The 27,763-nt window shown below is 39.6% G+C and overlaps 3 protein-coding genes across 4 annotated transcripts; 1 reads left to right on the plus strand and 2 right to left on the minus strand.

Annotated features, from left to right (window-relative positions):
* Positions 1-10,444: 10,444 nt before the first annotated feature.
* Positions 10,445-12,411, minus strand: pole4 (polymerase (DNA-directed), epsilon 4, accessory subunit). Its single transcript, XM_076088597.1, has 4 exons — positions 12,043-12,411; positions 11,278-11,362; positions 10,947-10,988; positions 10,445-10,741 (listed from the first exon to the last, which is right to left on the minus strand). Exons 1-4 carry the CDS (start codon positions 12,292-12,294, stop codon positions 10,728-10,730), a joined length of 393 nt encoding a protein of 130 aa, XP_075944712.1. The 5' UTR covers positions 12,295-12,411; the 3' UTR covers positions 10,445-10,727.
* Positions 12,412-15,641: 3,230 nt separating this feature from the next.
* LOC142946964 (serine/threonine-protein kinase NIM1) lies at positions 15,642-18,684 on the plus strand. Its single transcript, XM_076088598.1, has 3 exons — positions 15,642-15,786; positions 16,623-16,891; positions 17,870-18,684. Exons 1-3 carry the CDS (start codon positions 15,657-15,659, stop codon positions 18,620-18,622), a joined length of 1,152 nt encoding a protein of 383 aa, XP_075944713.1. The 5' UTR covers positions 15,642-15,656; the 3' UTR covers positions 18,623-18,684.
* Positions 18,685-23,514: 4,830 nt separating this feature from the next.
* ccl25b (chemokine (C-C motif) ligand 25b) lies at positions 23,515-26,573 on the minus strand. Of its 2 annotated transcripts, XM_076088600.1 has the most exons (5): positions 26,407-26,573; positions 25,895-25,984; positions 24,427-24,544; positions 24,076-24,190; positions 23,515-23,966 (listed from the first exon to the last, which is right to left on the minus strand). In XM_076088600.1, the coding sequence occupies exons 2-5, from the start codon at positions 25,956-25,958 to the stop codon at positions 23,958-23,960; spliced, it is 306 nt and encodes a 101-aa protein (XP_075944715.1). In that variant the 5' UTR covers positions 25,959-25,984; positions 26,407-26,573; the 3' UTR covers positions 23,515-23,957. The 2 variants fall into 2 exon arrangements, with proteins under 2 accessions (XP_075944715.1, XP_075944714.1); XM_076088599.1 differs by lacking the exon at positions 26,407-26,573 and having other exon boundaries at positions 25,895-26,166.
* Between the last annotated feature and the right edge of the window lie 1,190 nt (positions 26,574-27,763).

A 27,763-nucleotide genomic window follows, 5' to 3' on the forward strand; every position in this document is an offset into this window, starting at 1 on the left:
GTGGACAAAATATCAGGAACATTTGCTCTTTATGTGACACAGGAAGTTGTATCCAGGTGAAATCTTCTCTCTGATCCCACTTTGATTTCACCTGTCTAACAGTGTGTGCAGTGTTATAACCACGATACTGAAGGTATACAAGTCACAAATAAGCATAGAGTATCTTATATCATATACAATAAAATCACTGCTTGTTTATCGTTTGCTTAATTACACCTTTTTCACATCACTCACGAGAAGTAATGTTGCAGAGGGAGACTTTTCCAGGCAAACTCTGGCAAATAACAGTATGAGCCATAAAAACAAAAAAAATCAATTCAACTTATCTTACAAGTAAATACTGAGACTGATCCAGCCACGTGTTTGAGAATATTTCAAGCACAGTTCATGTTTAAATATCTAAAGCCATTTAAATGTATTGCTGCCCAGGTCTGGTCCCAGGGAGACAGATAGTGTAGATAGAGGGAGACACGAGACGACTGGAGAGCCAGCAAGCTGTGCCTTGTAAAATGACGAGCTGCTGAAAGTTTACTTGGCCTGTAGAAAAGTATGCAAAAAACACCGGATGAGACATTTAAGAGAGAGGTACCTTCACACTTTATACATCCCGCTTTGAAAACGTACTTATGACTATGAGTTTTCCTCCATATCTGACGGCGCCCCATCACTCCACATTGAGAACCGCCCAGTTATTTTTCTTGTCCTGGTAATGACAAGAGGAGGAAATCTAGGAATCTTTCAGGTAACATGTAAATAACATGAAAATCTCTCTTAATATTTTAAATCAACCATCATAGTTTAACCACTGTCCACCTTTGAGTGAATCAATTTGCTTAATTTACATTTTATTTGATTATGTTCAACATACAGTATAACGTATTTCTGGTGGTTGTGTCATGTACCTCTGACATGACGGGCAGGTTGTCATGAGGAAGAAGCCACATGGTTCGGTGGTCCTTGGTTCTCTGTCTCTGCAGGAGCTTTCTCAGCAACCTCTTCACCTTCCGGTCTCTGGGGTCTGCACACTTCACCGCCTTCTTCGTGTAAAGACTATAAAAAGAACACAATAGTTATTACACGACACAGGATGGCAGGACACGGTTCTGCACAAACCCCATATTTTAATCACAAGATTGGAGGCACAAGAACAACAAAAAAATCAGCAATAATGTAGAGAACTAGAAAGATGTCAGGTGTAGCAAAGCCTCAAATGAATCGCAAAGAGGAGATGCTGTAGGGTGGCTGGAAATAGAGTCAAATAATGTTCTCTGGTAGAAACAAGTCAAACTGTGATCAAAAGTGGGCAAAGTTGTAGAAAAGAGGTTGGAGAACCACAAAAATAGAAAGGACCAAAAGAAACCACAGTGTAAGAATTCTATGTTTTTGTTAACTGGTCCACATAAAAAAGCAAGCTCCTCATTCGCTGGCTACATCAGATTTCTCTGACCCGCTGGAAACAATAGGTATCACAATGCTGAATGGTTTACTTAACTAAACCCTGCTGTTCTGACTGAATGGCTGCGGCAGGGCTCAGCTGGCTCGGAAGGTATTTTCAGATGGCTTGTTATTCCCACATATTTCCTTTCTTACTTCCCTGGCAAATGCAGCTCCGAGCCCTGCCATAACAACATGACCTGGAAAGATGACAATGCCTCTCAGCCCGGCTCTGCCCTCCTCTAATGAGAGGCATATTTTCCATGCCTGCAGATTGCTGTGTGCTCTTTAGCTCCAGGAGTGGATAGTTGAAATACTTGCATGATGGCTTGTATACTGCAGTCTGGCCCCTCCGTCTGCACCTCAAACCGCAAGACATCCTTGGTACGCACCTTGCCCTGGGAGTACAACATGCAGCACTGGACATCTCTTTGCATCTGCACGCCATTACCTAGGGAACAAAGAAACAGACAAAGAGAAAGAAGAGCAAGAAGAGCAAGGAAACATTAGAGGAGGGGTGTCAACCAAAAGCAAATTGACAGTATTATACTAATGTTCAATAAACTATGTTGGCTTCTTCTATTTCAAACCTTTGGTTTTATTCTACCAAGTCATCTTAGAGTGAAAACATTTGTCTCAAGTGAGGACAGAAGACTGAACATGACAGCCACAAAAGTTTCAAACAGAATGCATTATGGCACATTATCACAAATAACATTAACGTTAGCTATGGAAGCATCTTACATTAGTATTTACTGCACAGAATCATGATTTTGAAACACTGTGAAATTAATATTCTGATGTTAGCAAAGACTGAAACAGTTTTCATGTACAGGCAAATGTTATCTGTTCTGCAGAATGTGCTCCTGCCTCTAGTTCCATACAGACACACACTCATGGACACTCACGTATACACACAAGAATGTCAGAGGAATTACAATGGCATCCCATTGTGCTGCGAAACATACGACCACGGCAGACAGAGAAAGTGAGAGAACGAGAGGAGTGTGTGTTTGTGTGGAGGGTGCGCCACGATGCCTTTTCATCCAAAGCAAATGTGTAAACAAATTAAAGTGTGATGGAAGCAGCAGGAGCATTACGAGCTAGCTGTAAAATAGGACAGGGCTGCTTTGCTGTGCCATAGAGGATTTTCAAATCCATCCTTTGGGAAAATCACCGCACTTCCAGTGCTTTCACAACATTTAAAACAAACAAACAGACGAGACGACACCATCATGCAGACTGAGCCCTGAGACTGTTTCTTTCTCTCTGTGTTGAGTGATGTGTGATTTCAGATGCTCGTCCTCCCGCGTTCTCTCCCTCTGTTTACATCCGTGCCTTGCTCTCTGCTGCTGCTGCTGCTGCTGCTGCTGTACCCCTTTTCCTCTTTTCTCCTTTTCTGTCTTCGCCATCGCTCTCTTTGCCACATTGTCCACCTGCAGGGCGCATGCAAGCCATGCAACACACACACACACACACACATACACATACACACACACACACACACACACACACACACTAACACACACACACAAACACACATGCACACACACGCACAGATAGTAAGCATGGTTGTGTCCTACCTTCCACAGATGCCAGGAGAATAACAGTCAGCGAGATAACAGTCAACATCTGCAGCATGAACATGATGAGAATGGCAGAGAGGAGGCGAGGAGAGGAGGATAATCTACTATGTCACCTCTCCCTCTGTGGCTGCCTCTCTTATATCACTCCCTCCCTCTCTTTATACCTCCCTGCCCATCTCTCACTCACTCACTTCCACCACCTCTCTTGTTCTGTCTTACCGTCTTCCCCTCCCACCCTCTGTTTATCCATTTTCAGTCATTCTCACGCTCAGCCAAACTCCCTCCCTCATCCTCTTTTTCTTTCACACTCATCTCACCTCTCACTCATTTCTCCTTTCCTACTGCTTCACTCAGGATGGCAAGCCTCATTTGTGTCATTTGAGGCTTTAAATTCCTCCTTCATCCTGCCTCTTATCTTGTCCTTATTGCATTTTTTCCTCCAGGACTGAAACAGATTTATACGACGAAAGCAACAAGGATTCATCCTGTAGCTTTCAGATTACATGATCAGCCCTGATTTTGGCATTTACATGGCACAAACATATTTCATTTCCAAATAATATACAATTAACCCTGGTTTGCAGCTGTGTAGTTGTGGAAACTCTCAGACCGGACAGTAGACGTGTCTAACTTGTGCATCTGGATCAGTCTTGCAGCAGAGTTATGTTCTCTGTGGGATTCCAGACAAAATGCCAAACACACCGAGAAACTGTGACAAACTGAATTTATTAGCTTAACTCGACCCCGAGAGACAACCTGTATGAATGAATCATGGTTTAGAAATGCCTCTTGTAGATATGTAAAATTAAATGTGCAACATGTTATTCTTATCCCATTAAAACTGAAATGTAAGTGTAATTGTGCTTTTGTTATTTTATTGACTCTTGAAAAGCCTCCCGCAAAGTCCTAGCGAATTGAAGTCAGTGTGCATTTTTAAAAAGCTTCCTAAAGATGCAACATATGGGATTCAGATCATTAATAAAGCAGCAAACAACTGTTTGCTGTAAAGATGTAGTGAAGTCACTCTCCCTCCGTGTGTCTTGTAATCATAGCTTGTCCTTGCTTCGTTGACATAGCCGGGCCGGCCGAGTGTGCTTTTAGTGCATGCCCACTGGCTAACTCAGGGCTGGCTGCTGCTCTGCACTGCTCTCATACAGTGGTTACAGCTGATAACGGTGTCCTCCTGACCGACTGGGTCATTGCGAAGCGTAGTACCCACCCTCTGTTTCAATCTCAGGAAAACACTATTAGGTCTGCACTATTGTCGTAGTTTGCACTGTTAATGCTGTTGTCACCGCTGCTGGCAAAATGCTCCCACTCTCGTATATAGAGCCTTTAAGACTCATTTGTTTTCTTTGGCTTTCTCTTGATATTATATCTGGTATTTTGTCGGTTAAACAACTAATTGGGCTAATTTTTTTTGTCTACTATACCTCTTTTATCTACTGAAAATTGTTGTATTGAATAAAAAAAATTAGCTTGCTTGTTATGGGTAATGCACCCTCTTTATTTGCACATGTTGGAAGAGGTGTTCCACCAGGTGCGGTCTTCAGCTTCTTACTTCTTGCGTTCAGTTTATATGCTCCCACTATTTCAGGTTATCTTGAAAACATATCATATCGGTGTGTCATCTTTCTACGTTGATGACACACCGCTGTATGTTTGATTTCAAACTCACAATGAAGCTTGTTTTCAGGCGTGCATTATGAGACTCTAGTGATAAATGTCACAAATGATTCTTTAAACAAATAAAGACAAATCTTACATTCTTTTGTTTGGCACTTCTAATCGGGTCTTTAATTTACAGAAGAAACTTCTGTCAAAAGTCTGGCAGCCAATATGAAACCAAGGCGTGTGCTTTAGGTTTTTCCAGCCTTTGTTTTTTTTTTCCCCTTTATTTCTCTTTAATGGTCTGGCTCATGCCAATGCACCAATTTCACCAAGTAAATGGAATATATTTGGCCAATAAAGAGATTCAGATGTTTGAAAAATATGCCCTTAATATGTCTTTGCAGCCTCCCCCTGTCTGGCCATTAATCATAATAAAATTGTTACTTTCCATAACTGAACACCACAAGAACCAGCTGAAGGCTCTTTCTGAGAGTCAAGCATCTACATCCATTACAGAGAGGCTTCAACAGAAAACAGCATCCGGACATGATTACACAGAGAGAAACCAGATAAATTGATGTAGGCCGGCATCTGTTTCAAGATATTCCTTTGAACCGACCTTGTGGTAGAGAAAAATGACAAACACAGATGCCAAAGTCAGACGATGCCGCCAACAACAACAGTCTATAAAATGATTGATCAAAAGCCTGATTAACTATGACAGATGACAAAAATGTTGCTACATCTCATTTCTTACACATTAAATTGGCAAAGTGTTCAATGTTTCTTGCTAATTAATAACTGAGCTGTGAATCTTATTAATAAGGAAACACATGATTGTGTTTCATACCATGTAAAAATATTTGATTGTTTTTGTTATTTGCCTTTTGCTTGGACCACTGCTCTTTCCCATGTCCTAAAAGGGTCTCGCCACCCAAATCATCCAAACCCATGTTACTATCTTGCCAATCAGACAATGTCAATCTTTTATTAGATGAGGTTTTTAGATATTTGCCAGTGAAACAGCAATGCCACTCAAATACAATGGAGGTGCATAGAATGCAATTGATGTTGTTCAAAGCAAAACAAAAACGACTTGCAGCAATGTTGAGGAACAATGTCCTCGGCACTGATGATGAACAGAATTCAGCAATTTACAATACTGTCTTTTACTATAGCTTCAAATTTCTGCTCTAAATGAAAGGCGCAAGTGAGAAAATGTGTTTCATTGTGATTTGGCTAAACTGACGCTTTCAAAATAACTTTAAAGAGCAACGTAACGCTAGCTGAAAATCTTGTTTTTTCTGATCTCTAGTGGTTTATCTTGATGCAGTGATGCAAAAGTGTACAGACATGACCCGTTTACCCCTAGACCACCAGGTCACCCCAGACACAATACCAGTTTGTTCAAAACCAGTTTATTTCTCACAATGCTTGCAAACCTTATTTTTATACCATTTCACTAACTCTCCTGTTGTCTGAGCTCGTGCCTCATGCCCCTCACCTGAGCTCCCCACCTGCACCTCATTCCCTCATCAGCCACTCTCTATATCTCCTGGCACAGATCCATTGATTCCACATTGTCTCATTGCTTAGCTTACAGTGGTTTTTTTTGAGGTTTTGCCTGTTTAATCCTTTTTTTCCCTGATTCTTGGACTTTGGATTCCCCTGCTTGCCCCTTGTTGGATCTGGTTACCTGATTTCTTTTGATCATTGCCTGCCATGAGCTAAGTAAGACTGAACTTTCTTGTTACAATGATTGCCTCTGTGTCATGCTTTTGGGTTCAAGTCTGTCACTCACCCAGATTCGGTAAAGAATTTGCTTTTTGGTTGCTAACTATTAAGCAAACATTTTGGATTGTGTAGTCAGTAAAAATGTAACATGTGGCTGCTCTTCATTCTGATCTGCCGAGGTTGCTGTTGGAGGGAGGAGAAATTTGTATCTTCCCTGAAGTTATTTCTGCTGGATTGACACCAAAGTCTGACACTTATAGATGGTTTAGTTGGCTGAAAAGGTTTCTGTTATCATTCCCCGTTGTAGATATGCTAGGAGGCATGGAAACCTGTTATTTATGTTGGCTAGATATCTGCAAGGAGAAAATGACAGGAATGCAACATGCTTAACTATGTTTTATTTCATGTTTTTAGTACATGACATTATCACAAACTATTTGGGGTGATTCCAAAGTAATCTTGCCCAAATAGAGGAGACATCTGTTATAAAAGTGTTCCTATGATTTAAAAATACATAACTTAACCTCACAAATTAAAACAATATATCACACTTCATTAGCCTGAAAGCGTTGGACATTCTGTCCTCTGGAAAGGGAAAAATGTTAAGTACATTGGCAGGGCAATACTGGAACCATGAGCCATGAGCTGGAACCATGACCATCATGCAAGGAAATATTGCTTCAGACACTAATGTGGGGCATGTAATGGACACATTTTGTTAGGGTAGAACAATATGGGCCTGCCTAAGTTCTTGTGGTAAAACAGATCAGAACATTGAACAAATTATCCTTTGGCTCCTGAAACACTTGGTGGAAGAACTAAGAAATATTCAGACAAAAAGGCAACAATGTCTCTTATGGGCATACATATCCGTTCCCTGGATGTGAAAATATGCAGTCTGTGGACTGAAGGGTGGGGTTGGGGTAAAGTGTGTGTGTGTGTGTGTGTGTGTGTGTGTGTGCTGTTCAAGAAATTGACCCAAGAAATCAGGTTGGAATGTCAGCTGAAAAAACATACCTTCCACATGACTACAGGTTGGCTTCTGAGACGGATACATTTTCTGCATATCTTTGCTGCAATTAAAGTATCTGTCAAGGTGAGCGGACTCACGAGCATGTGGGTGATCAGAAATGGAAGCAATAGCAGTGAAAAGTGTGGCTGATGGGATAAAGTGTTCCTCTTTAAGGGGGTGGAGTGCCTGAGATGTATGGAGGGATAGTATGGCCTCCTGCAGATGTCGGAGGACACGGTTCACTGTGCTGAATATGCGGCCTAACAGATCTTACTGTACCTACATGGAATTTCTAAGGGATGAATTGCGGCAGGCAAACGGGGAGGTGTTTTGAAACCGACAACGAGCAGTATGGAATGCAGAAGGATGAACAGCACATTTTTGTCATTCTTGTCTGCCCTAAAGACATTGAGATCATTTATATGATGTATGCTCCCAATTTAAAGAAATAGTTCCAGCTCATAACAAGTTTTTAAACGGAATAAACAAACCAGATGTAATTAGTGAGCGTTAGCGGTGCGGACAGGCAGATTTTTGGATGAGGGACTTGCAATGTTGTTCTGTCAGTCAGTCCAACACTTTGATCTGGACAGAAATGACTCTCCTGGGATTACTTTTTTTTTTTTGTGTTAGTGGAGTGCCTCAATAACTATTGGATCGGTAGTCATGGGACTTGGTACAGATTCCCAATTAATTTGATTTCCTGACTTTTCTTTTTTCTGCCACCATGATGTTCACATTTGTCGTTTTTAAGTGAAACTGGTATGACAAAAATTTTAGACATTTGAGTCCATGAACGAATTATATTTGGTGATCCCTTACCTTTCCGCATACTGTCATCATTAGGTCAACATTTTAAATTCTTTAGTTTCTGACCAAGGAGCTGCACAGTAATGACATTCCATTAGCTAATGCTAGCATGCTAAACATCATACTTGCTATACATCCCGTCATTGTGAGCATCATGCGTGTGTGTACGTGTAAATTGATCAAGAAGTATTAAGTGGCACCTGTGATAAGAGCCGGTCGAATTCTCTAAATGTCAAGGAAATGTGCTTCCTATCTTATCTCGTTTCGCAAAGGAAACACTGGACCATCTTGTCTGATTGATTACAAATGTCATTCTAATTTGTTTGACTAGTTGTTGTATTTAAAATAGCTAGACCAACAAAGGCAAAGGATAAAAGTTTATTCTCTCAGCATGCCATTTTCCCATCAATGGAAGGATCATCAGGCCATCGTGTCCGGCTCTGGGCAGGGGGAGGCTCTACATTTTCTTTTCACATGAGATTTACTTAATGGAATGTCTTTATTGACTGTGGAAATAAAATGATGTCCAATCCTTTGACATGTGATTATATTTTATTATAAAAGAGCACTCCATGTTACCCTGTGCCAGTCAGGCATTCCTCTGCAGGGAGTTGACTGGTGCTCTTCTGGAACCAAACATCTGTGCTTCTCACAGCTCTGTTTCATTACTCCCAGAAACACTAAACCCAGAAAATCAGCTTAAACACACTCAGGCATTTATTTTGAAAATCCCTGCTGCAAAAACTCAAGGGGTCTTGACTGTGCCTAGAGTGTGAAACTGAACCCGTTTGTATGTGTTTGACAAATGCTGCCAGGAAGAACAAAATACATCTCGGGTCTAGAGATATTCAGATACTTTCCTAATGCAAACTCAAAGCTCTGTGACTTTCTCAGTGTCGTACATCAGTCACCGTGTTGACCAAGTTAAATAACTTTCACCTCTGGCTTGTATTGCACTGTAATGTATTACTGCGGCAGCAAAAAGGAGTATTAAATGCTGATGACATATTTATAATTTGATCACTTTTCCGAGGAGATTTACTGTCAACACTGAGAAAATAAAGTGATCTAATTTACCATTATGTCAAATACATCTTTGTCTAGCTGTTCTTTACTTAAAAATAGATCCAGACTAATGCTGGGCAGGACTAAATATTGAAGGGTAAAAGTATACATAGTTAAAATCTTTTCTGAGTCATACTTTCCATTTTTTTACACATGCTTTGTGTCGGTGTCTTTTGGTCCCAATTGACATATCGGGTGGAAAATTCTAATCGGTACAAGAAGGTAACTGCAACAAATCGTCATTGAGACATTACATTACATTAGTCATTTAGCAGACGCTTTTATCCAAAGCGACTTACAATTCAGAGTCTATCACATTTCTACACCGTAGGCACAGCTACGGGAGCAATTTTGGGGTTAAGTGTCTTGCTCAAGGACACATCGACATGCAACTAGCGGAGCCGGAGCCGGGGTTCGAGACGATGAAGATTTTAACGTCGCAAATCCAGTCAGTTAAGATGACATCCTGGCATTTTGAGTAGCAGGAAGTCTTCCTCATAAACATGTCAACAAAGGCAGCACCCTGGACAGCTCATTCATCTCCGGAGGTCCGGGGATCAGCACCTTGGACAGAGGTGTTGACGCACTTTGGTGCAGAACGTTAAAAATGGTCCCGCTGAGCTGTACTGTACAGGAAGCCAGAAGGAAGCTATACAATGAAGTAATTTAGAACAATGTGGTTTGAGTTTTGCTTCTCATCTAGAAACATCTTGGTGTCTTTCCTGAGGAAGACCGATTCAGTCTACATGATTTTCATGTCTTCTAATCAGTTTTTTTTTTTTTTTTTTTTTTTTAGTTTATTTGGCTCCCGAGTATTTAATTTGAGGGTAATTTTAGTCATTAGATCAACAAAAATATCAATAGCAAAGGACGGAGCCCTGGAGGGAAATGCTGCAAAATGACATATATAGTCACGAAAAATGTTTGCACTGCAGTCCTCAGCACGCCATATCAAAACTACCCTTTTGATCTAATGTTAAAAAAAAAAGAAAAAAGTTAGATATCCAGCCTGAGTCTAGTGTGAGACTAATAGGTAAAGTTGATTTATAGTAATAGTTACATTGGGACTAAGAGTGTGCAACATGTCTTTGTTTTTAGTACATTTGTCTAGTTTTACCAATATGTAGAATATCATTTTATGAATTAATTTTTATTTTGCAAATTTGGGTATGAAACTGATGAAGATTGATTCTGACAGACACTGTTTGTTCAAAACTTACATTTATTCTATTGTACTTCACAAATAGTATTTCACAAATATTTACAGAAAAAAAATGTACATTTTACCACTGATGTCTTGAAAGTAAAGTGAAATATCTTAATGGGACATTGTAGAAAAGCATTTATAAATATCCATTTTGAGACGTTGACTTAGAAAAGTAGCAGAAAGATGTTCACAACAGATTGGGTCCCTGTGACGGAAGGTTTCTTGGATGGTTGCAGATATTCAATGTTCTCGTCATTTGGAGCAGCATTTAATCTAGTGTGCCTACAGAAAAATAAAGATAATTAGAACAAAACTGTACTGGTACATGCATTCAATATAGGAACGTGCTCAATAATGTCTACAGTCTTTGTGCACACATTTGCATGAACATGCTCTATGTTATGTATTCTTATCTTACACATGTGAGAGATAAATTTAACTAGATGAGGCATAAAAAAGGCTCTAAAAATGTCCTGGTGAGGCTTACCTTCAAGAAATGCAAATTCATCTATGGCCTCTATTGCGTTGTCTGTAGAGGTAAAGAAGGGAAATGGGAGACAAAAGAGCTTTCAGGTTTCTAAACATCTTTTCATTTAAATAAAGGTTTGTCAACAGCCAAGTGAACATGTTGATGATCTACTTTCCTCTACAAAAATCAGCGCAATGTCAACTTAAATGAGTAATTTATATTTTCACACAATCTAAATTGTTGTGATCTGGTCTGAGCCCATCAGCAAAACATCAATAACACTGTATCCTGCTTTAAACAATGACTGTGTATTTGCAAACCGCATTCACAACTTCTTTACAGCACTTACCCAAGTCCTTTCTTTGCAAAGTTTTTCTCTTTCCTTGCTGGGCGTAGACCAGGGAATCTTTGGCGATCATCTCGACAAACAACTCCTGGAAGAAGGAAATGCATGAATATTTTGTCATTTGAAACTAAATCTAATTCAGAACCTAATAGGAATAACTCGTATGATTTTTGATATCGGTATCGATTTCAACCTGAAGCCAAAGGAAATGGGACCAAATTGTGCACAATGCATTTCACATTCCTGACTTTAATTAATTTTTTCTGTCAAGTATAGGACATGCTGTGTCACCTGGTTTACCTTGATATATAATATTCATTCACTTTTTAGTCAGAAATTTGTAAAGGTAGGAATGATTAACTCCCACGCGCTGCTTGCATCGAGCAGACAAAGTACTTTAAATAAATATTCATTTATATATATTTTTTTCATTTAGGTTCTTGCAAGCTCGCATATGGTACCTTTTTTAAAGTCCGTTATATAGCTCTTTACATTATAAACATGACATTAAATGACAGAGGACAACTCTCCTGATGAGTGTAACAGGTGAAAGTACGTCAATGGTTGCAGGTTTAGGCCCCAATTTAGCTGGTGGAGTTCACTATAAACTTCACTTAACACATTGATGATATACTACAGATAATAATCATATTGCATCAGGATAAAGACCTCGTTAGTGACTAGCTGTCGACTCTCGCGCTGTGATAGCACAGGGAGTAACGTAAAGCAGTCAGAGTTGCTGTCGCACTTCCTTCGCGTTTCTTTTACCGTGGCTTTAGCGATGATGAACACAGACTCCTGGCTGGCGAGTGACACGTCTGGGTCGGTCTTCATGAGCGCCTTGATGCGAGCCAGCGGGAGTTTGGACAGTCTGCCGTGGCTCACTGCGGCGGCCGCGGGGCCCGTCTGCTGCTGGGTGCTGTCCTCCTCCGCCTCGGCCCCGCGGCTCTCCTCCTCACTCCCACACTGGTCCGGGTCGGGCTCCGTGGGGGTGACGGCTGTAGCCACTGTTGCTGCCATTCTCCGTCTTTAAACCGATAGTTATACTTCAAAAAACAGACAAATCACTACCGATTTCTAGCAACATGTCCAAGATGACAACATCAGCAGCAGCGCGCCAGCATGTGCTTCCGGCCTTTCGGTGAGGGGCCTGCGCTGATTCGTCAGCTAGTCACTCTGACGCCCCGCCCTTTCCTCTCCCGCCAACCAATCTTCGTCGGTGATTGGTCAGAATGTGAACCAAGCTCTGGCTATTGGCTAGAAGTAAACGTCAATCCTGCCCTGCACGGTGAGGCTATGTCAAGATGTTGATGCTTGTGAATCACGTTTATTTTTTATTTATTTATTTTATTTTTTATTTTTTTATTATTTTGAAAGCAATACAATAGATGAGGAATATTATCCTCTTACTTCAACCAGTAAGGAATTGACTTGGATAAAACGAACCTTTTCTCTGTTAATGCTTTTTGTCCACTTGGTGGCAGCAGAAACACGCTGTGAACATAACGCAGCTATTTTACACCCAGTGACGTTAACATGGCAAACTGTAAGCAAACAGGCGACATGTAGCAACAGTAGCTTTCTTTTGGAGTAGTTTCTCTGCTCAGCCTTTTTTCCTCTGTTTTGGTCTCCACCAACTCCTGAGGGAAATGTCAAAGCGAATGCTAAATGCTCCACTATGTAAACAAGCGTAAGCACATATTGAACCGCATCTTTTATTAGCATCATATTATGCTATAATAATGACCTCTTTAAGTCATATTTTTCCTTCTCAAAAGAGTTCCCTGAATTCCCCTTAAACTTAGCTGTTAACATTAGCCTACTGCTAATATGTGTAACATTAATGTTTCAACAATTAAATTCACACACAATGTAGTATGTTATATATTGTTTTGAGTCTATGCCAAACTTAAGTATACATATATATATATATATATATATATAGATATATATATCTATATATACACTTTCACAGACTTGCAACTAATTTACTAGGTGCAAGATTGTCTGATAGCCTACAGGAACTATTTATCTTTAAAAGTGTGTATGCAGCATTTCCATCGTTTGTCTATGTCGGATAATAACCTGATGAGCGGTACACTAATACACTGTGGTAATAGGATTGTGACGAGTGATTTAGTCCTCTGAGGCTCGATTCACGTGTTCAGTGAGAGTCAGGTGAGCCTGAGGGACGGACATGAAGGATCCGCAGCTCCCAGGTAAATTGATCTGCTTCATTCTAATATTTCTGTCAGATTTTAAGAAAAGTTTGCAGAAAGTATTGTATTGTTTGAAATGTGGGTACCACTTTCTAATAAAACCCAAAAGGGTTCATGGCTTCAATAATGATTAATATATAGTTTATTCATGCTTTATAGATCAGTTATTGGCTATTGAAAATAATAACTTTTGGGTACCAAGTCATGAATAAACCCTTTGCTTGTGTTTGTCTTCCAGAATAACAAAAGCTTTGACTCTTAACTACTTTAATTCATCAGTAAAATGGATGATTTAACCCTCAATTAATGACTTAACATCTGAAATTGAGGACTTGATTGCTTTTTAGATAATACAAACTAATATCAATAATTTATGGTTTACCAATAGTCTGCTACAATAGCTAAACACCAGCCAACCGTATTCTCCATAACCCAAAACTACTTCCTGGCTTCTATCCAATCTGAAAGGAATTCGTAAAAAAAATTTCTTTTAAATGACAAAAAGTCTTCAAACACTTACTACTTGTATTCCCTTTTCCAAAGGTTCTTTATTATTTTTTAGCCTATTTCAACAGCCAAATGGCTGTGTGACGTCTAAATATACATCTATGTTTAGCCCTAAATTGTTTGGCAATGTGATTGACATGTTCAGCATAATTCACTGCATGTAAATTCAAAGTGCTTCATGTTAAAGTGCAGACAGCAACAAGTAGCATGTGCAGAATACAATACAAGAAAGTTTAGCAGTAAGAAAAGAAAAGAGAAAAAATGTTTGAAATAATCGAGTATCGACTTATTTTAGCCATTTGAATTTGACTAGACCCACTAATGCTGTATTGTGCCTAAATCTGCTGTCTAAAAGAAGATCGTAATCCTGGCCACTTAAAGCCTACCGGGAACTAAATTTAGCCCACAATGACCAGGAGGAGGTAGACAGTACTATTACACTGTAGATTAACAGAAGTTTAATGTCAGTTATCAGTGTTATTAACCATTGCATCTAACTTCATTTAACTCAGTTCTTCAAAAGTGTTGTCGTTTGAAGAGGTTATATCTGCAGAGCTCAAGCCTCGACGGAGGAACAATCTGACATCTAACCCCGTTGCTCGTTGCTCTTTGTGTAGTGCTGAACCTTAATCAACTGTTTCCTGTAAAAACAAAAGAAACAGGATATAAGCTGTACGTAAGAATTTACTTCAAATATTCTTCCGTTTGGGAAAATATGAATACTTTGGCCAGTTTTTTTTTTTAAATAAATGTGCTGAGACTTGAGAACTGTGTGGAAAGAATATGAACTTGTGTTCCCAGAACAGAATAAAACAGGAAAGGTTGACGCATCCTGCTTTTGTCCATCATTAAAAACAAAAATGAATGCAAACGTGTTGAAATTGATGATATCAGCAGCATCGTCTGGACTTCCAAAGCTGATAAAATACTCACAAAGCGACACCAGAAAGGTGTAAAGAGTCTTATAATAAAACGTCAAAAGAAGAGCTCCCCGTATCCTGAGAAATAGATTTAATTTAAGTTCATTTATAAACTGAATGTCGGCAACAAAAGGATAAAACAATAGAAAATATGTATATTTGCAAACTAACTTCAAATCTACATAATCAGTTACTATTTGCCTCCATCTTGTAACAGAACCTACAACTTATAAAATCATGTTAAACAAGGTTAGGATTATTGTGAAAGAGGCCAGACATTTTTAGCTCATAAGGTAACGTGAAGGTCAATCTCATTACCAATGTTCTACACATGTAACCGCCCCACATTGACCTGTAGGTCCAGCACAAAAACAACTTAAGAGTGTCCCCGGCTGTTTCCTCCGTACACATTACTGAATAAAAAGTACTTTTATCCGAGTATTAATATTGTTTTGTGGAACAAGCTCCACATGCTCATTTCACACGGTGGTGCTGATGTATTTTTAGTAACCCAAATATCTTCATGGCTTTCAAATTGTTTGTTTCTCAAATTTCTTTTCAAGCCATCAAAGCACGCCTATGGCCAAAGAAGGAGAGCAAATAATCCAAAGACGAGGCTCGAGTGGTGGAAAGGATAGCCAAGAAGTCGCCGGCCTCGGCTGCCACATGTGCCATCCCGCAGCTGACTGAAGCAGAGAGGATGAGGCAGTCACCGTTTGAGAGGGTCGTCTACGACATGGCCCACGACCAGAGGATCGTCAACGACCTGATGCTCGGTCGAAGAGTCGGCTTCTACGAGCTGCGTGGAGAGATCGGGCAGGGCAATTTCGCCACGGTCAGGTTGGGCATCCAGGCCTTGACGAAAGGTCAGGAGTCATAAGTTATTTATGTTTTTCTTTTAACCCATAACAAGCAGTTTTCTTATGACTCTTCTCTCAACTTTAACAGACTTTACATTGTTTGAAAGCACAAAGCTACGGAGCCCTCTGACTCTATCTGTGGAAAGAATTCAAAGCTCCCAAAGACTGACAGCAGTTGCTCATTGTTGTTATTGAAATGCGTGCAAAACACAACAGTAAAGACATATGAAGGAAATTTGTAGAATTAAAAAAAAAAGATGGAGAACAACATTTTTACCTTTTTCTGATTCAAGAACATTTACAATTTTATGTTTAGTTTGTATTATAGGGCTTGTGCATAAAAAGGGGGTTGCTGGTTGATTGATGTTTGAATCTAAAGATAATGAATATCATATCCGGCAGGAAGCACATTCCCTCCATTCCTGTGGGCAGCCATGTTTAAGCCTTTTCTGCTTTTATATACACAGTTTGTTGTTGTACATGACTAATATTAGTAGGCTGATCTCCTGAATAAGCCTTTCTGATCCCCAGATCTTCCCCGACCCCTGCAGTGGATTTATGTATTTCTGTCGAAATGCCTTTATGAAAACTACTCTTTTGTGTGTGTGCGCGCGCAGTTTTAGCAGTAGCTGGGCTCATGATTCTTAGCCACATTTTTCTCAGACCTTAAAATAGTGCTGCACCAAAAATACCTCCTCATGTGCATGTCCCATGGGCTTAGATGTCTTAAGAACTGTCCGTTCTTATTTTGAGCTGTCACCTTGTTGGACCCTCTCTAAATCCTTCGCTAACATCTAATCCCCCCCCCACACACACACACACTCCCCCCTCTTCTGTCTCAGAGAGAGTTGCTATTAAAATCATGGATAAGCTGCGTATGGACGAGAGGAGCCAGCCGATGACTTCCTCAGAGATCAGCTGCATGGAGAAGCTGTGCCACCCCAACATAGTGCGGCTGTACGAGGTGATGGAGACCAGCAGGAAGCTCTATCTGGTGATGGAGTACGGCAGCAGTGGCGACCTGTTCTCCCGAATCACCACCAGGGGGAAGCTTAACGACCTGGAAGCCAAGCTGGTCTTTGCACAAGTCCTCTCTGCTGTTAAACACATGGTGAGCTTCAATGTCAGTCTTACAGTGGTCACCATACTGCACAGCGCTGTGCTCAGTCTGTGCCTCATATCCCTGGGTCTTTGAGGTATTCATGATTCATATGAGTCATTCCAGCCTGAATTAGAGTTGAGTTTGTCAAATTGTTTTAAAGGTTCAATCTGTTATGTTTTCACCATATTTATCTGAAGTTTATTGGTATGCATATATGCTTATTTAGATATTTCTGGAGGCTATTTCTACCTTTATTTTCATAGTGGCCTGTAAAGAGCTGACAGGAAATGAAGGGAGATTACATGCAACAAATGTTTCTCTGTCAGTCTTCAACTAGGGATGTTATGATCAGCATCTTAAGCCCCTTAATGCCCCATAAGAGTGGACTTTTATATCTTAACAAAAAACATAACCATCTAAGATTCAGTAGTGTTAATAATAATGATAATCGCTGTTAGAAAAGCTACACAGATACTCTACGAAAGTAAAAGTACTAGAACAGTTTGAAAATACAATGTTAAAATCTAAAGTATTTTCAGCAAATTGTACTTGAATGATCAAAAGTAAATGTCCTCATGATGCAGAAAAATGGCCCCTGTGAGTGACATGGCAGTGTTATATAGACTGATAATTGTCTTTTTGCTTTTATTGTGAAATATTGGATAATTTTACCTCTTTGATCATTTAGGTGAAACCATGGGAGAAGTTTAGAGAGCCATGGTTGGGGCCAAGTTTCAGATGTATATGTTATGTTCATATTTTTTTATTTTAAATATTAATTTTAAAAATATTTTGAACTATAGCTGTCAGATAAATATAGTGGAGTTAACAAAAGTGCAACATTACAAGAAATAACATTGAAGGAGCATTTAAGTTATTATTGTTTTTCATAGATTGATAACACTTTATATCCCTAAAAATCCATTTAAAATGTCAAAACGGAACCCGTCCTGAGATTTTTCCCTTTTTGTTTTGGTAATATTTCAGCATGACAACAACATTGTCCACAGAGACCTAAAGGCGGAGAACATCTTCTACACCACCAGCTTCTGCATCAAGGTCGGAGATTTTGGCTTCAGCACAGAGAAAGGCCCCGACGATCTCCTCACCAACTTCTGCGGCTCACCACCATACGCTGCACCCGAACTGTTTCTGGATAAAGGCTACGTTGGATGCTATTCAGACACCTGGGCCTTAGGTATTCTTTTGTACTTCATGGTGACGGGCACTATGCCCTTTTATGGGGACAAACTTGGGAGGTTGAAGCGCTGCATCCTTCAGGGGGCCTACAGTATCCCATCTTATGTGCCCAATCCATGCCAGCTGGTGATTAAGGGCATACTGCGGCCTGTGCCTGTTGATCGCTCGTCTCTCACACAGATTACAAACAGTGCTTGGCTGATTGGGATTGAGTACCCTCGTCCGTATGTCTTGTTGCCCCTGTCCCCGGCACACTTTGCCCAGACCAACCAGGCTCTGTGTGTGGAGGAGCAGGAGGTGAAGGCTTTGCTGTCAGATCTGGGTATTACGACAGTTCATTTCCAAAACAATCCCTGCTTGGACTCTAGGAGCCCCTTGACGGGGACGTACCGGATCCTTCTCCATCGGGTCCAGAAGAGGAGGACAGTGGAGGCAGTGGGTTATTCAGCGCTTTACCCTGATGAGTACGGGAGTCCCAAGAAGTGGACTGTAGCACCTGTGGACAAACACGATCCCACGGCTGTTTGTGTTGTACTGTAAAGAGAATTAACTGAACTGGACTTACTTTAGTTGTGGCACTTCATCACAAACGCATGTGTCCAATTCAGGCTCACTTAATTTGCGAGACGTTTGGTTGCATGTTGAGAAATACTTTTCTCAGTTGTGCAATGCTGGACTGAAATGGCAAACAAATGGAGGTTGAGGTCTGAGTCGGAGGGTTCTTCTGTCCCACAGTGTAAATCAATTATAGCTTATGGACTAGGGCGCCTCTCTTATGTAACCTGCTATGGCTTTTTGTTCTGATCATTACATCACCAACAAAAGCTTACTGACGCACGACATTCATCAATCACTGTATGGCCATCAGCATCTTTCAATCCATCTTCGTCAGTACATCTACTGAACTAATCCAAGGCTACGGGTAATCCTAATAAGATAGAGTGCGAACATGCTTAGGTAACAGAAATGAAACCTGAGACTCTGGAATAATGTCCTGGGAAAAGGTTACGTCAGGCAAAGAACAAAATTAGGCCCACCTGAGGCCGGAACAAAAGACAAAATGTAAAAACAGTCTGCAGCAAACCTAAATGTGCTTTTTTGTTTTAGACAAAAACAGATGCCTAAAATGCCTTAATTTATAAAAAGTGCTTGTTATATTATAACATATATATATATATATATATATATATATATATATATATATATATATTATATTATAAACACTAGTCATATTTTCATGATTGTCACAAAAAGTCTGGACCACACAGATTGTTTTACATATTGCGCAATTTTAATATTATTTTATGAACATCGATATTACGTAGTGTGCTAATGTTTGCTTATGCTTTTACGGGAATACTTTTATAAATGCTTCATGAGCACTGCCTGAACTTCATTTTACTCTGTATTAACAATTACAGCAACGAGTAAGGCTGAATTCATTAACCAAAATAACAGTATTGTCAAACAATGACTCTTAAATATTCTTCTTAAATCGCCTCATCTTTCCTTCCAGGCAGGATAATATGAATGTGTTTTTCTGCTGTATGCTCGACTCCAGCCAGGATTTCATCTATTTACAGAGAGATTTCCACTGAGATCTTGAACGTTTCAGGCTTCCTTATAAGCCCTGAAGTTTGAAGAAACATTGACCTTTGAGCCAGTTTGCAGGAACTGATTTTGGAGCCATCTCAAGTACTTTCTGTAAAAGTGCTGATGTTGAAATATGATGCATTTGTGAACTCTACAGAGTTATGAAGCATTAAGCTGTGAGGTTTTTTTTTAAGTTGTGAATTCCCATCGAAGGGAGCCAGGCATCACTCCTTGCCTATTACTGTCACCTCGCAATTTAGCGCCAATTCTGCCAGTGTCTACATGCACATTAATTCTGATTAGTGAGTGACACCATGATAAGCGTCACATTTTGCAATTAAGTGTTGAACCTGCAGCCCGCAGCCGTTTCCCACAGGTGTGTCTACACATTGTGCGGGCGGGAGTACAAATTATCAAGGCCCCTTTGAGTGCCAATAAGGAGTCTTGACTTGCTGTTTATCTAGAAAGCCTGCTCTTGCTCAATATGACTCGTGTGAAAATCACTGTTATCATGCAACTGTGAATAATGTTCCTTATGACAGAGAGTGAAAGTTAAACAACCAACTATCTTTCTGCAGCTCCTGTTTCACCAGGTTGCATGGGCTGAACTGATGCATCGAGAGAGTAAGTTGTTTTAAACCAGAGTAAATCATTCACTTTGACGTGATCAAAGGTGGGCGAGCATGACATGTCTATCAGGTTTATTAAACATCGAGAGAAGCTTGCCTTTAGCTTAGTATAAAAAGCCTATACCAAAACGGAACAGATTTTAAAATCTTTAAACGAAAATCAGAAAATGATATTCCTGATTTTAACGTCACTCAGAAGTTTAATTTATTGGGGAATAATGATTGTTTAATCAGTTTAAAATCTGATGTTTATTGTCTCTTAACAACTCATAAATGCCACAAAAGATTTCAGAAACGATCTCATATCATGATTTCATACAATACTGTGTTTGATCCAGTAACAAATGTGACTAAAATTAAAAAGTTATGAGTGAAAATAAGTTTAATAAGCATCTTTTCTTCTGCTTTTCTTTCACGTTCATATAAACTATGTTCGTTGTTTGTGTACCTTTCCTTACCCTCTGGGATTTTCATGGGGAGCTAAGATGTCAACCCGAAAAACAAGTCGGTGTTTGTTTATGATTGCATTTGGCAGTGAAAGACTTGTCTTGAGCTCTGGCTGAATGACAAATCTATTGTACAAAAGCACATTTGAGATGGTTGCGAAAGAGTAACCACTTTGCCTGACATAGACAATTTCCTTTTCAACTACGGGAGAGTGCAACAGGAAATATAAAAAGGGAATGGAGGTCTCTTAAAACGTATTACAATAAAGTACATGTGCTTCTATCATTATATCCACCCTGTAGGATAGTTAGCGGTTTACCTCCCTACTTACCCTCTTGAACCTGAGCACCAGTGGATGAATTTTGCTGCAAAGAGTTTCACTCTTACCCAAAACTATTGAGAGTAAAATCAAAATGTCGATTTTAGTCAGTAGTTACTGAACCACTAAGTTTGGTCCTTTTATGTACATTTATCAATGCGTGACCAGTCTAGGTTTATAGTGTTTGCAATCAATAACTGTGGGTGTTAAAAGACACTAATGTTCAAGAGAAAGGCACGAAAGCGTGAATATCTTTAAGGTACAATTGGAGCGAGTTCTAACACGTCTCTCATGTAGCAAGGAATCATATAAAAACTTTTACGAACTGAGCCAGAGGTGAGAAAGAACGAAACAGCTTCAGGGCTGCACTCCACTTCAGTCCACATCAACTATTTTCACATCAGAAATCTGAATCCAAAAGAGGGTCAACTGTGACACCCTGGTAAGTGATTAGTACTTTGTTAATGCTTCACGGAGTGAAAAACAAGGACAACCGTCTACACCGGCTTTTTGTTTTCTCTGGCTAGGTCTGGTTTCTTGTTCTGGACCGTGCCCACTGTGAGAGAGACCAGAGCTCGATTACTCTAACGCTGAAATATGTAGCTGAACCGTACATTCGGATGAATGTAGCCGAACTGAGAGATGACATAATATCTGCAGGATTTCAGCCTGCTAGACAAATAAACTTCTGATCTACGGCCACTTACATTTACAATCACAAACTGGAGGGAGTGTGGGCAACCCCCACATCAAATATAATCGAGTCATTTTTTCGGCTATTAAAAGAAAAAGCATGTATGAAATGAAATTGAATCAGGTCTGATCAATGTTTGAGAGGTCAGATTTTCTAAACGCAGTCCCAGATTGTGATTGTACACTAATGTTGGGTAATACGCTAACATGGCAGATTGCCTTTCGGACTAATCATCGGAAGAAATGCTTGTCTCACAATACAATGCAGAAATGGAGGCGCTTCTCACAGCTGGAAGACGTTAAAAGTAACAGCAGAAACAATGCCTCAGAAAACAAACAACATCTTTGTGAGAACATTGTTGCCGTTTGTTTATGAAGTTTAATTGGCAGAATCTTCAAAGCTGCAGTTTGACAGATGTGTCTTGGCGCATGTGATTTCCTTTTGGCACAAAAGGATAAAGTATGTTGATTTTGCTGTATACTAACTGCAAAAACAGAACTATGAATGGAACGTAGTACATACTGACACAGCTTAAGAGTTCATGCGTGTTTTGCTTATTATGTAGTCGAGAAATAAACAGGAAGCATAGAAGGAGGGAAAAGTGGTGAACTGCAGCAAAGGCCCCCAGCTGGATTTGCACCGGGGACATTGTGGTTTAGACGGTACATGTCTTGGCCTCTAGGCCGCCATGATGCCCTTAACTTGACGTTTTAGGACATTTCACAGTTCATCAATCTATACTGGCAAATGAGCGTGGTCTCGGCTGAGTAGGGAAACATTTACAAGACTTAACCACGAACCAAATATCCTTCAACTTCTAAGGCTGGATTACCAACTGGGAAAATGGGCAACTGCCCAGGGACCCCAAACAAATCCAGGTTTACTGTGTGTCAGCTGCTTTTTGTTAATACAATTACTTACTCAACGTCAACTGGGTCCTAACTTTTTACGTAACCTTGTGTCTTTCTCGTGTTTAGTTTATTTTGTGTTCTCATGGTAAATTTGCCGAAACAAAGCTATTCCATCAACCTACAACAAATGAACCTGGCCAGGTAACATTCCAGAATAGAAGTACAGTATTTATTCTTGAGGCAAAATATAATGAAGCTGCCATCTATTAGTGTGCTGTGTGCACTGTTATTGATGGGAACTTGGAAGCAACAGTGGTCCAACGGAAGCCTAACTTTGTATAAACTTTGAAATACATCTTTGCACTAAATGAAGACTGTAGATCAATTGGATTGAAGCTCATTATGAAGGGATCACTTCACAACCAGTATAAACAAGATGAAATGATTACACAACACGAAACCTGTTTCAATGTACACATCGGAGCCTGAGCATTGTTTAAATACAGACTGGATTTCTTCTTCTAATCTGCATGGCTGAGAATCTTTAACAGACATGGTAGATCTTTAACTTCAGTGTCAATGCTTTACCATCGTTATCATCAAGCCAATGAAAAACAGCTTTTAAGGCCAACTGTCCTGAGAGCCAAGTTTTATAGTGTGAGCGGATGGCTCATGTAGATAATTATTGGTTGAAGCTCATGCCAAATGCAGACTCTGAGAGATTACTGGATCAAATCTGTGCCTGCTTTCATGGATATCCAGTTAAGATCTCATCAGGGAGGAATGGTGCATTTTTATCCCCCAAAATCAACCATTGCATCACCAAATCAGGTCAGAACTGATGTAAAACATTTTGGTGTTTCCTGATTCATCATAAACTAATATAGAAAACCAGAGTCTGATTTGTATTGCCTCTTTATTTGACACAGAAGGACACAAAATTGTATTATAATGCTAATATAAAAATATGGAAATCTGTCGTACAAAAAACGTTCAGCTTTTTTTATACATCACACACCCTTAAACAAATGCGCACAAACACACTCTGCAAATACATTTCAAAGCTGCTAAACAGTGGCTCATTCCTAGCAGGTGCTGCATATCACAGAGAAATGAACAGTCATAGCGATGGCTCATATAAGTGAATTATATATGGCTATATGGAAATAACATTGAGGGTATGTGTTCGTGTTATAGCGAACAGTGCACATTTACATTCTCTGTCAGCACATGAAATACCTACTGAAACACAATCCATGTGGTCAAAGGTGATATATGATGCCTGAAATCGGAGGTGAAACATCTGCTTTCCTCTCGCCCATTCCTTTCTTGTTTCTCTCCTTTAAGTGGCCTACGGAGACAAAAGTTTTATAGTGAAGATTTACACTCTCACGTTCATTTAGTTTCTCTGCAGGAAATTCAAGTTTATCATTGTGAGAGTGTGTTGTGTAACTTTTTACCAAATTCTGGTTTCTCATATTCACAGACCGCATCAGCTCCTGGACCCAGATGTCATCCGGATTGGTGCAGCGAGTCCACTGTTTGTTATGTGTTCGCTTCTTCTTTATCAGAAACCTGCACACATTAGTATTATTATTTTAGATCATCAAGCTTACTGAACAGGTTTTATTAGCATTCAGAGACGCCAGTTATTTAAACGTTCTGCTCTGAGCTTGGAAGGATTATATGCTCAGTAGCAGGTTGTTTCTTTTTCCATTAGTTTTGGCAACTTATTATCGTGGGAAGTTTCAACAATGTATCAGAATGCTCGCTAAGTGCCAACAATGAAGGACATACGACTTGTTACTCACACAACAGCGCTGATGTTGCAATCACCATCTGTTTTCTGAATCCTGTAACTTTCAATGTTTCTCTTTACTTTTCCTGTCATCCCTTTAAGATAGCCGAGGCAGCAGTTGCCATACGAGCCTGGAGAGAGTGAAGTTACAGAGGGTTAGAGATAAACTGCCTCACTTAAAGATGACACTCAAATGAAGCAATCACACAACTTGTACACTCTAGTTAGGGTCCATGAAGGAAACAATATAGCTCAATTGTAACAATGGTAAGTTGCGGTTATATTTATACGTTTGTTTTATTATAACACTTATGAATGAAAAGTGCCAAAGGGTGCACTATTTATTCGTTGTTTTTTTCTTATATTTGTAATTTGTGAACTATTAATTCAATATTAACACAGCAAAACTAATCATGGCTTTCACAAATCACTGATTCAATTGTATGTCATCAAATTATTTTTTCGACCAAAGAAAACCACAAAAAGCAAATATCTGGGGCTAAACCAACAGCATCTCTGAATTTCCCATCACCCCATCTGCAAGTGCCAGAGATTTTAGGTTCAGCATTGAAAAATAGCCAAAGTGAATCATGTTATTTATTGTGTGTGTTATCTTACTAACACACACACACACAACTTGTTTCTGAAACATATTGTTACAGTGATTTGTTTCACATAAACGTGCAGTAATTTCCAAAATACTTTTCTTTAATTCACTTTTTTTGGGGGGAGGGGAATGGCAAGAATTTAGTTTTTCATACCGTGCCCTTTCCCTCAATTTGTAATACCTCAAATGTTTAGCTGTAATGAAACTACTGAAAAGTCAGCCATGAGCTGCAATGATCACCTAAAAAGTATAAATCAGCAATAGGAATGTTGAAAAGTAGAAGAATGAGGAATGGCAAATTCAATTCAGATTCATCAATGAAGAAACTGCCAGTTTTACTCCAATGTGCACACAACATGTCCACAATCTATAATTGCCCAGTTGTTCTGTATTTTGCTGAGGTGGAAATGTTTATAAAAAGAAGTTGTTTTATTTAACTTAGTAAAAGTAATGTGTGTTTTTTTTCTATTTTTCAAACTCGTCATAAGATTACCACATGAAAGAAGTCTATAACAGCAAGCCTCGACAGATTACACTTTGGAGTGAAGTGTTGTGGTAAGAGGTTGTGAGCAGAATAACTCACATCGTTGAAAGAGAGGATTTAGTAACAATCTAAAGGAATGTGGATTATGAAATACAGCTGCAGCCATAATTCAACCGAATTTGGTCAAAGTGAGACCCCACATATTCTCCACAGTCATACACAGAGCTAGGTCCATATATTTACATTTTAAATTACAGTGTAAAATGCTAAAACAGTTACCTGCACAGTATTGAGCTTTTTTTAAAGCACAGTTATATTGGCAAACTAATCAAATTTACTATTATAATTTCATAGTTCTGTTGTGAATCAAATCTGATTTGTTTCACTTACCTTGTGCAAGACTCAGGTGCACGCATGAGAGGATCAGAATAAAGAAAAGAGCTTGGGAATTCATGGCTGTGGCTGCTGTTGTGTGGATCGCTGCAAAGACACAAACAGATTAAATCACAGAGCAGAGCTAAACAAAAAAAAAGAAGAACAGATTCCCACCCTCCTCGCCAAGCACATTTTGGCTGTTGATATGATATTTTCCATCACAAACCCCTCTGAGCTCTTGTGAAAGAAAAAAGGTTATGTCGTTGACCCCCCTCGTTAAAAATGTTCAAATCCTCTTCTGGTTTCCAGCTGTGTGCAGCTGTTTTTATCTCGAGCGTACCGAGTGACGTTTTACAAAAAACAAGTGAGCTTGTGATAAATTATGGCTGGATTTTCTCTCTGCAGTTATCTCTTATTAAACTCATCACTTGGAACACAAAGCAACATGTTTACAAAATCAGGATTACAAAAGCAGCAAGAATGACACGAGGGTTGAGGTTGTTTCAAAGGCGCGCAGAAAGACGTACCTGCTCACGTTCAGTCTTTCACAGGATGTGCTGGCATGAGAACCTTTTGTCCAGTGCTGCTTGTAGTTGCTCTGTTCTCTAATATAGTGCACACTTGATAAATGCCCTCCCTCCTTTACCACACCTACTCTGACATGTCAACAACACGCCAAGTTTTGCAACTGAAATTTGATCACACTCTCCCCTCCCACCACCACCCACACACACATCCACCCACACACCATCAAACACACACACACACACACACACGTCAATACCAAGTACCTCGATGTGATTGCAACCCACTGAAGACAATGAATAACCCCAAAAGGCTGAAGATGTTTTCATCACTTTGGTCTCACATTCAGCACTTTGAGACACATTGGTGGCGATGGATATATACAGTACAAAATATTAACGCAATGCTTTAATGATATCTTTTAAAATGTCTTCATTGTTTTGGTGGTCAGGTGTGTAATACCTCTGCACGTGATAGAGATGTCAGTGCCCTCAAATGCAGCTGGACGGATACTTCCTCACACAAAGGCTGATCTAATCTCACACCACTGAAGCTTTCCAGATGTAGGATCCCATTCAAAGTTGATTTATTGTGTATCTATTACACTTAATTCAAATCTGATGAACTGGGCCCATGTACAATTGGTTATCTCCATCAGTTATTTTTACAGCTGCAACCATTATTCAGGCCCACCCTGCATCACATCTTATTCCTATGCTGAATCTATAATGATATGTACTTCATGTCCCTTTGCATTGTTATCCATATCTAGTGTATGACTATTCCTGGTCACTTATTTTCCTGCACCACTTTATTACCACAATAACAACCTGCACATGTGCTTACTGTGTTGCTGCTAAATGAATCGTTTTCCTGAGTAATGACCATTTAAGATAAAGAAATAAACACGGAGAGAAGGAGAAGTGGGGTGTCAGGAGGCCCGTGTACTGAATATGTTTGATGAATGTTGTTTTCAAGCTTCATTACAAGTTCATTTCAAAATAAGTGACAACATATGTGGGTGATTGTAACTGTGTGCAAATGCACGTGCAAGTATATTTGTATTACAGTGGTTAAAATAGAAGCAGAAAGGGGTGGTGGGAGCCCTTCAAACTTACACAACCTTTATCAAACCACCCCAGTGAAACAACACCTGGCCCTCTTAGAAAATGTATTCACTTTTTGTATCTTTTATATTCTGTTTATTTTTTAACTGCTCCGTATTTCTACTATAATTTCTTCTCTAAAAAGTTTTGGAACAGCTCACTAAAAGCCCAACATGTGTTACCTTTCTACGGTTGTAAAATGTAGCTCCCCTGTAGTTACCCCCTCAAAATTCCTGGCAAGAATACAAAAGTT

The sequence above is a fragment of the Anarhichas minor genome, unplaced genomic scaffold (assembly GCF_050575085.1).
Source record: "Anarhichas minor isolate MPS153535 unplaced genomic scaffold, ASM5057508v1 ptg000010l, whole genome shotgun sequence".
Classification (NCBI taxonomy): domain Eukaryota; kingdom Metazoa; phylum Chordata; class Actinopteri; order Perciformes; family Anarhichadidae; genus Anarhichas; species Anarhichas minor.

What these genes read in the sequence shown, in the direction of transcription:
- pole4 (XM_076088597.1), bottom strand. Translation starts at nt 12,294, where the DNA reads ATGGCAGCAACAGTGGCTACAGCCGTCACCCCCACGGAGCCCGACCCG. An exon ending in TCATCATCGCTAAAGCCACG is followed by an intron (nt 11,363 to 12,042) that starts GTAAAAGAAACG and finishes TCCTTCTTCCAG; the next exon opens with GAGTTGTTTGTCGAGATGAT. An exon ending in TTTGCAAAGAAAGGACTTGG is followed by an intron (nt 10,989 to 11,277) that starts GTAAGTGCTGTA and finishes TTACCTCTACAG; the next exon opens with ACAACGCAATAGAGGCCATA.
- LOC142946964 (XM_076088598.1), top strand. Translation starts at nt 15,657, where the DNA reads ATGGCCCACGACCAGAGGATCGTCAACGACCTGATGCTCGGTCGAAGA. An exon ending in CATCCAGGCCTTGACGAAAG is followed by an intron (nt 15,787 to 16,622) that starts GTCAGGAGTCAT and finishes CTTCTGTCTCAG; the next exon opens with AGAGAGTTGCTATTAAAATC. An exon ending in TCTCTGCTGTTAAACACATG is followed by an intron (nt 16,892 to 17,869) that starts GTGAGCTTCAAT and finishes GTAATATTTCAG; the next exon opens with CATGACAACAACATTGTCCA.
- ccl25b (XM_076088600.1), bottom strand. Translation starts at nt 25,958, where the DNA reads ATGAATTCCCAAGCTCTTTTCTTTATTCTGATCCTCTCATGCGTGCAC. An exon ending in GCACCTGAGTCTTGCACAAG is followed by an intron (nt 24,545 to 25,894) that starts GTAAGTGAAACA and finishes CACTCTCTCCAG; the next exon opens with GCTCGTATGGCAACTGCTGC. An exon ending in TGCAACATCAGCGCTGTTGT is followed by an intron (nt 24,191 to 24,426) that starts GTGAGTAACAAG and finishes TAATGTGTGCAG; the next exon opens with GTTTCTGATAAAGAAGAAGC.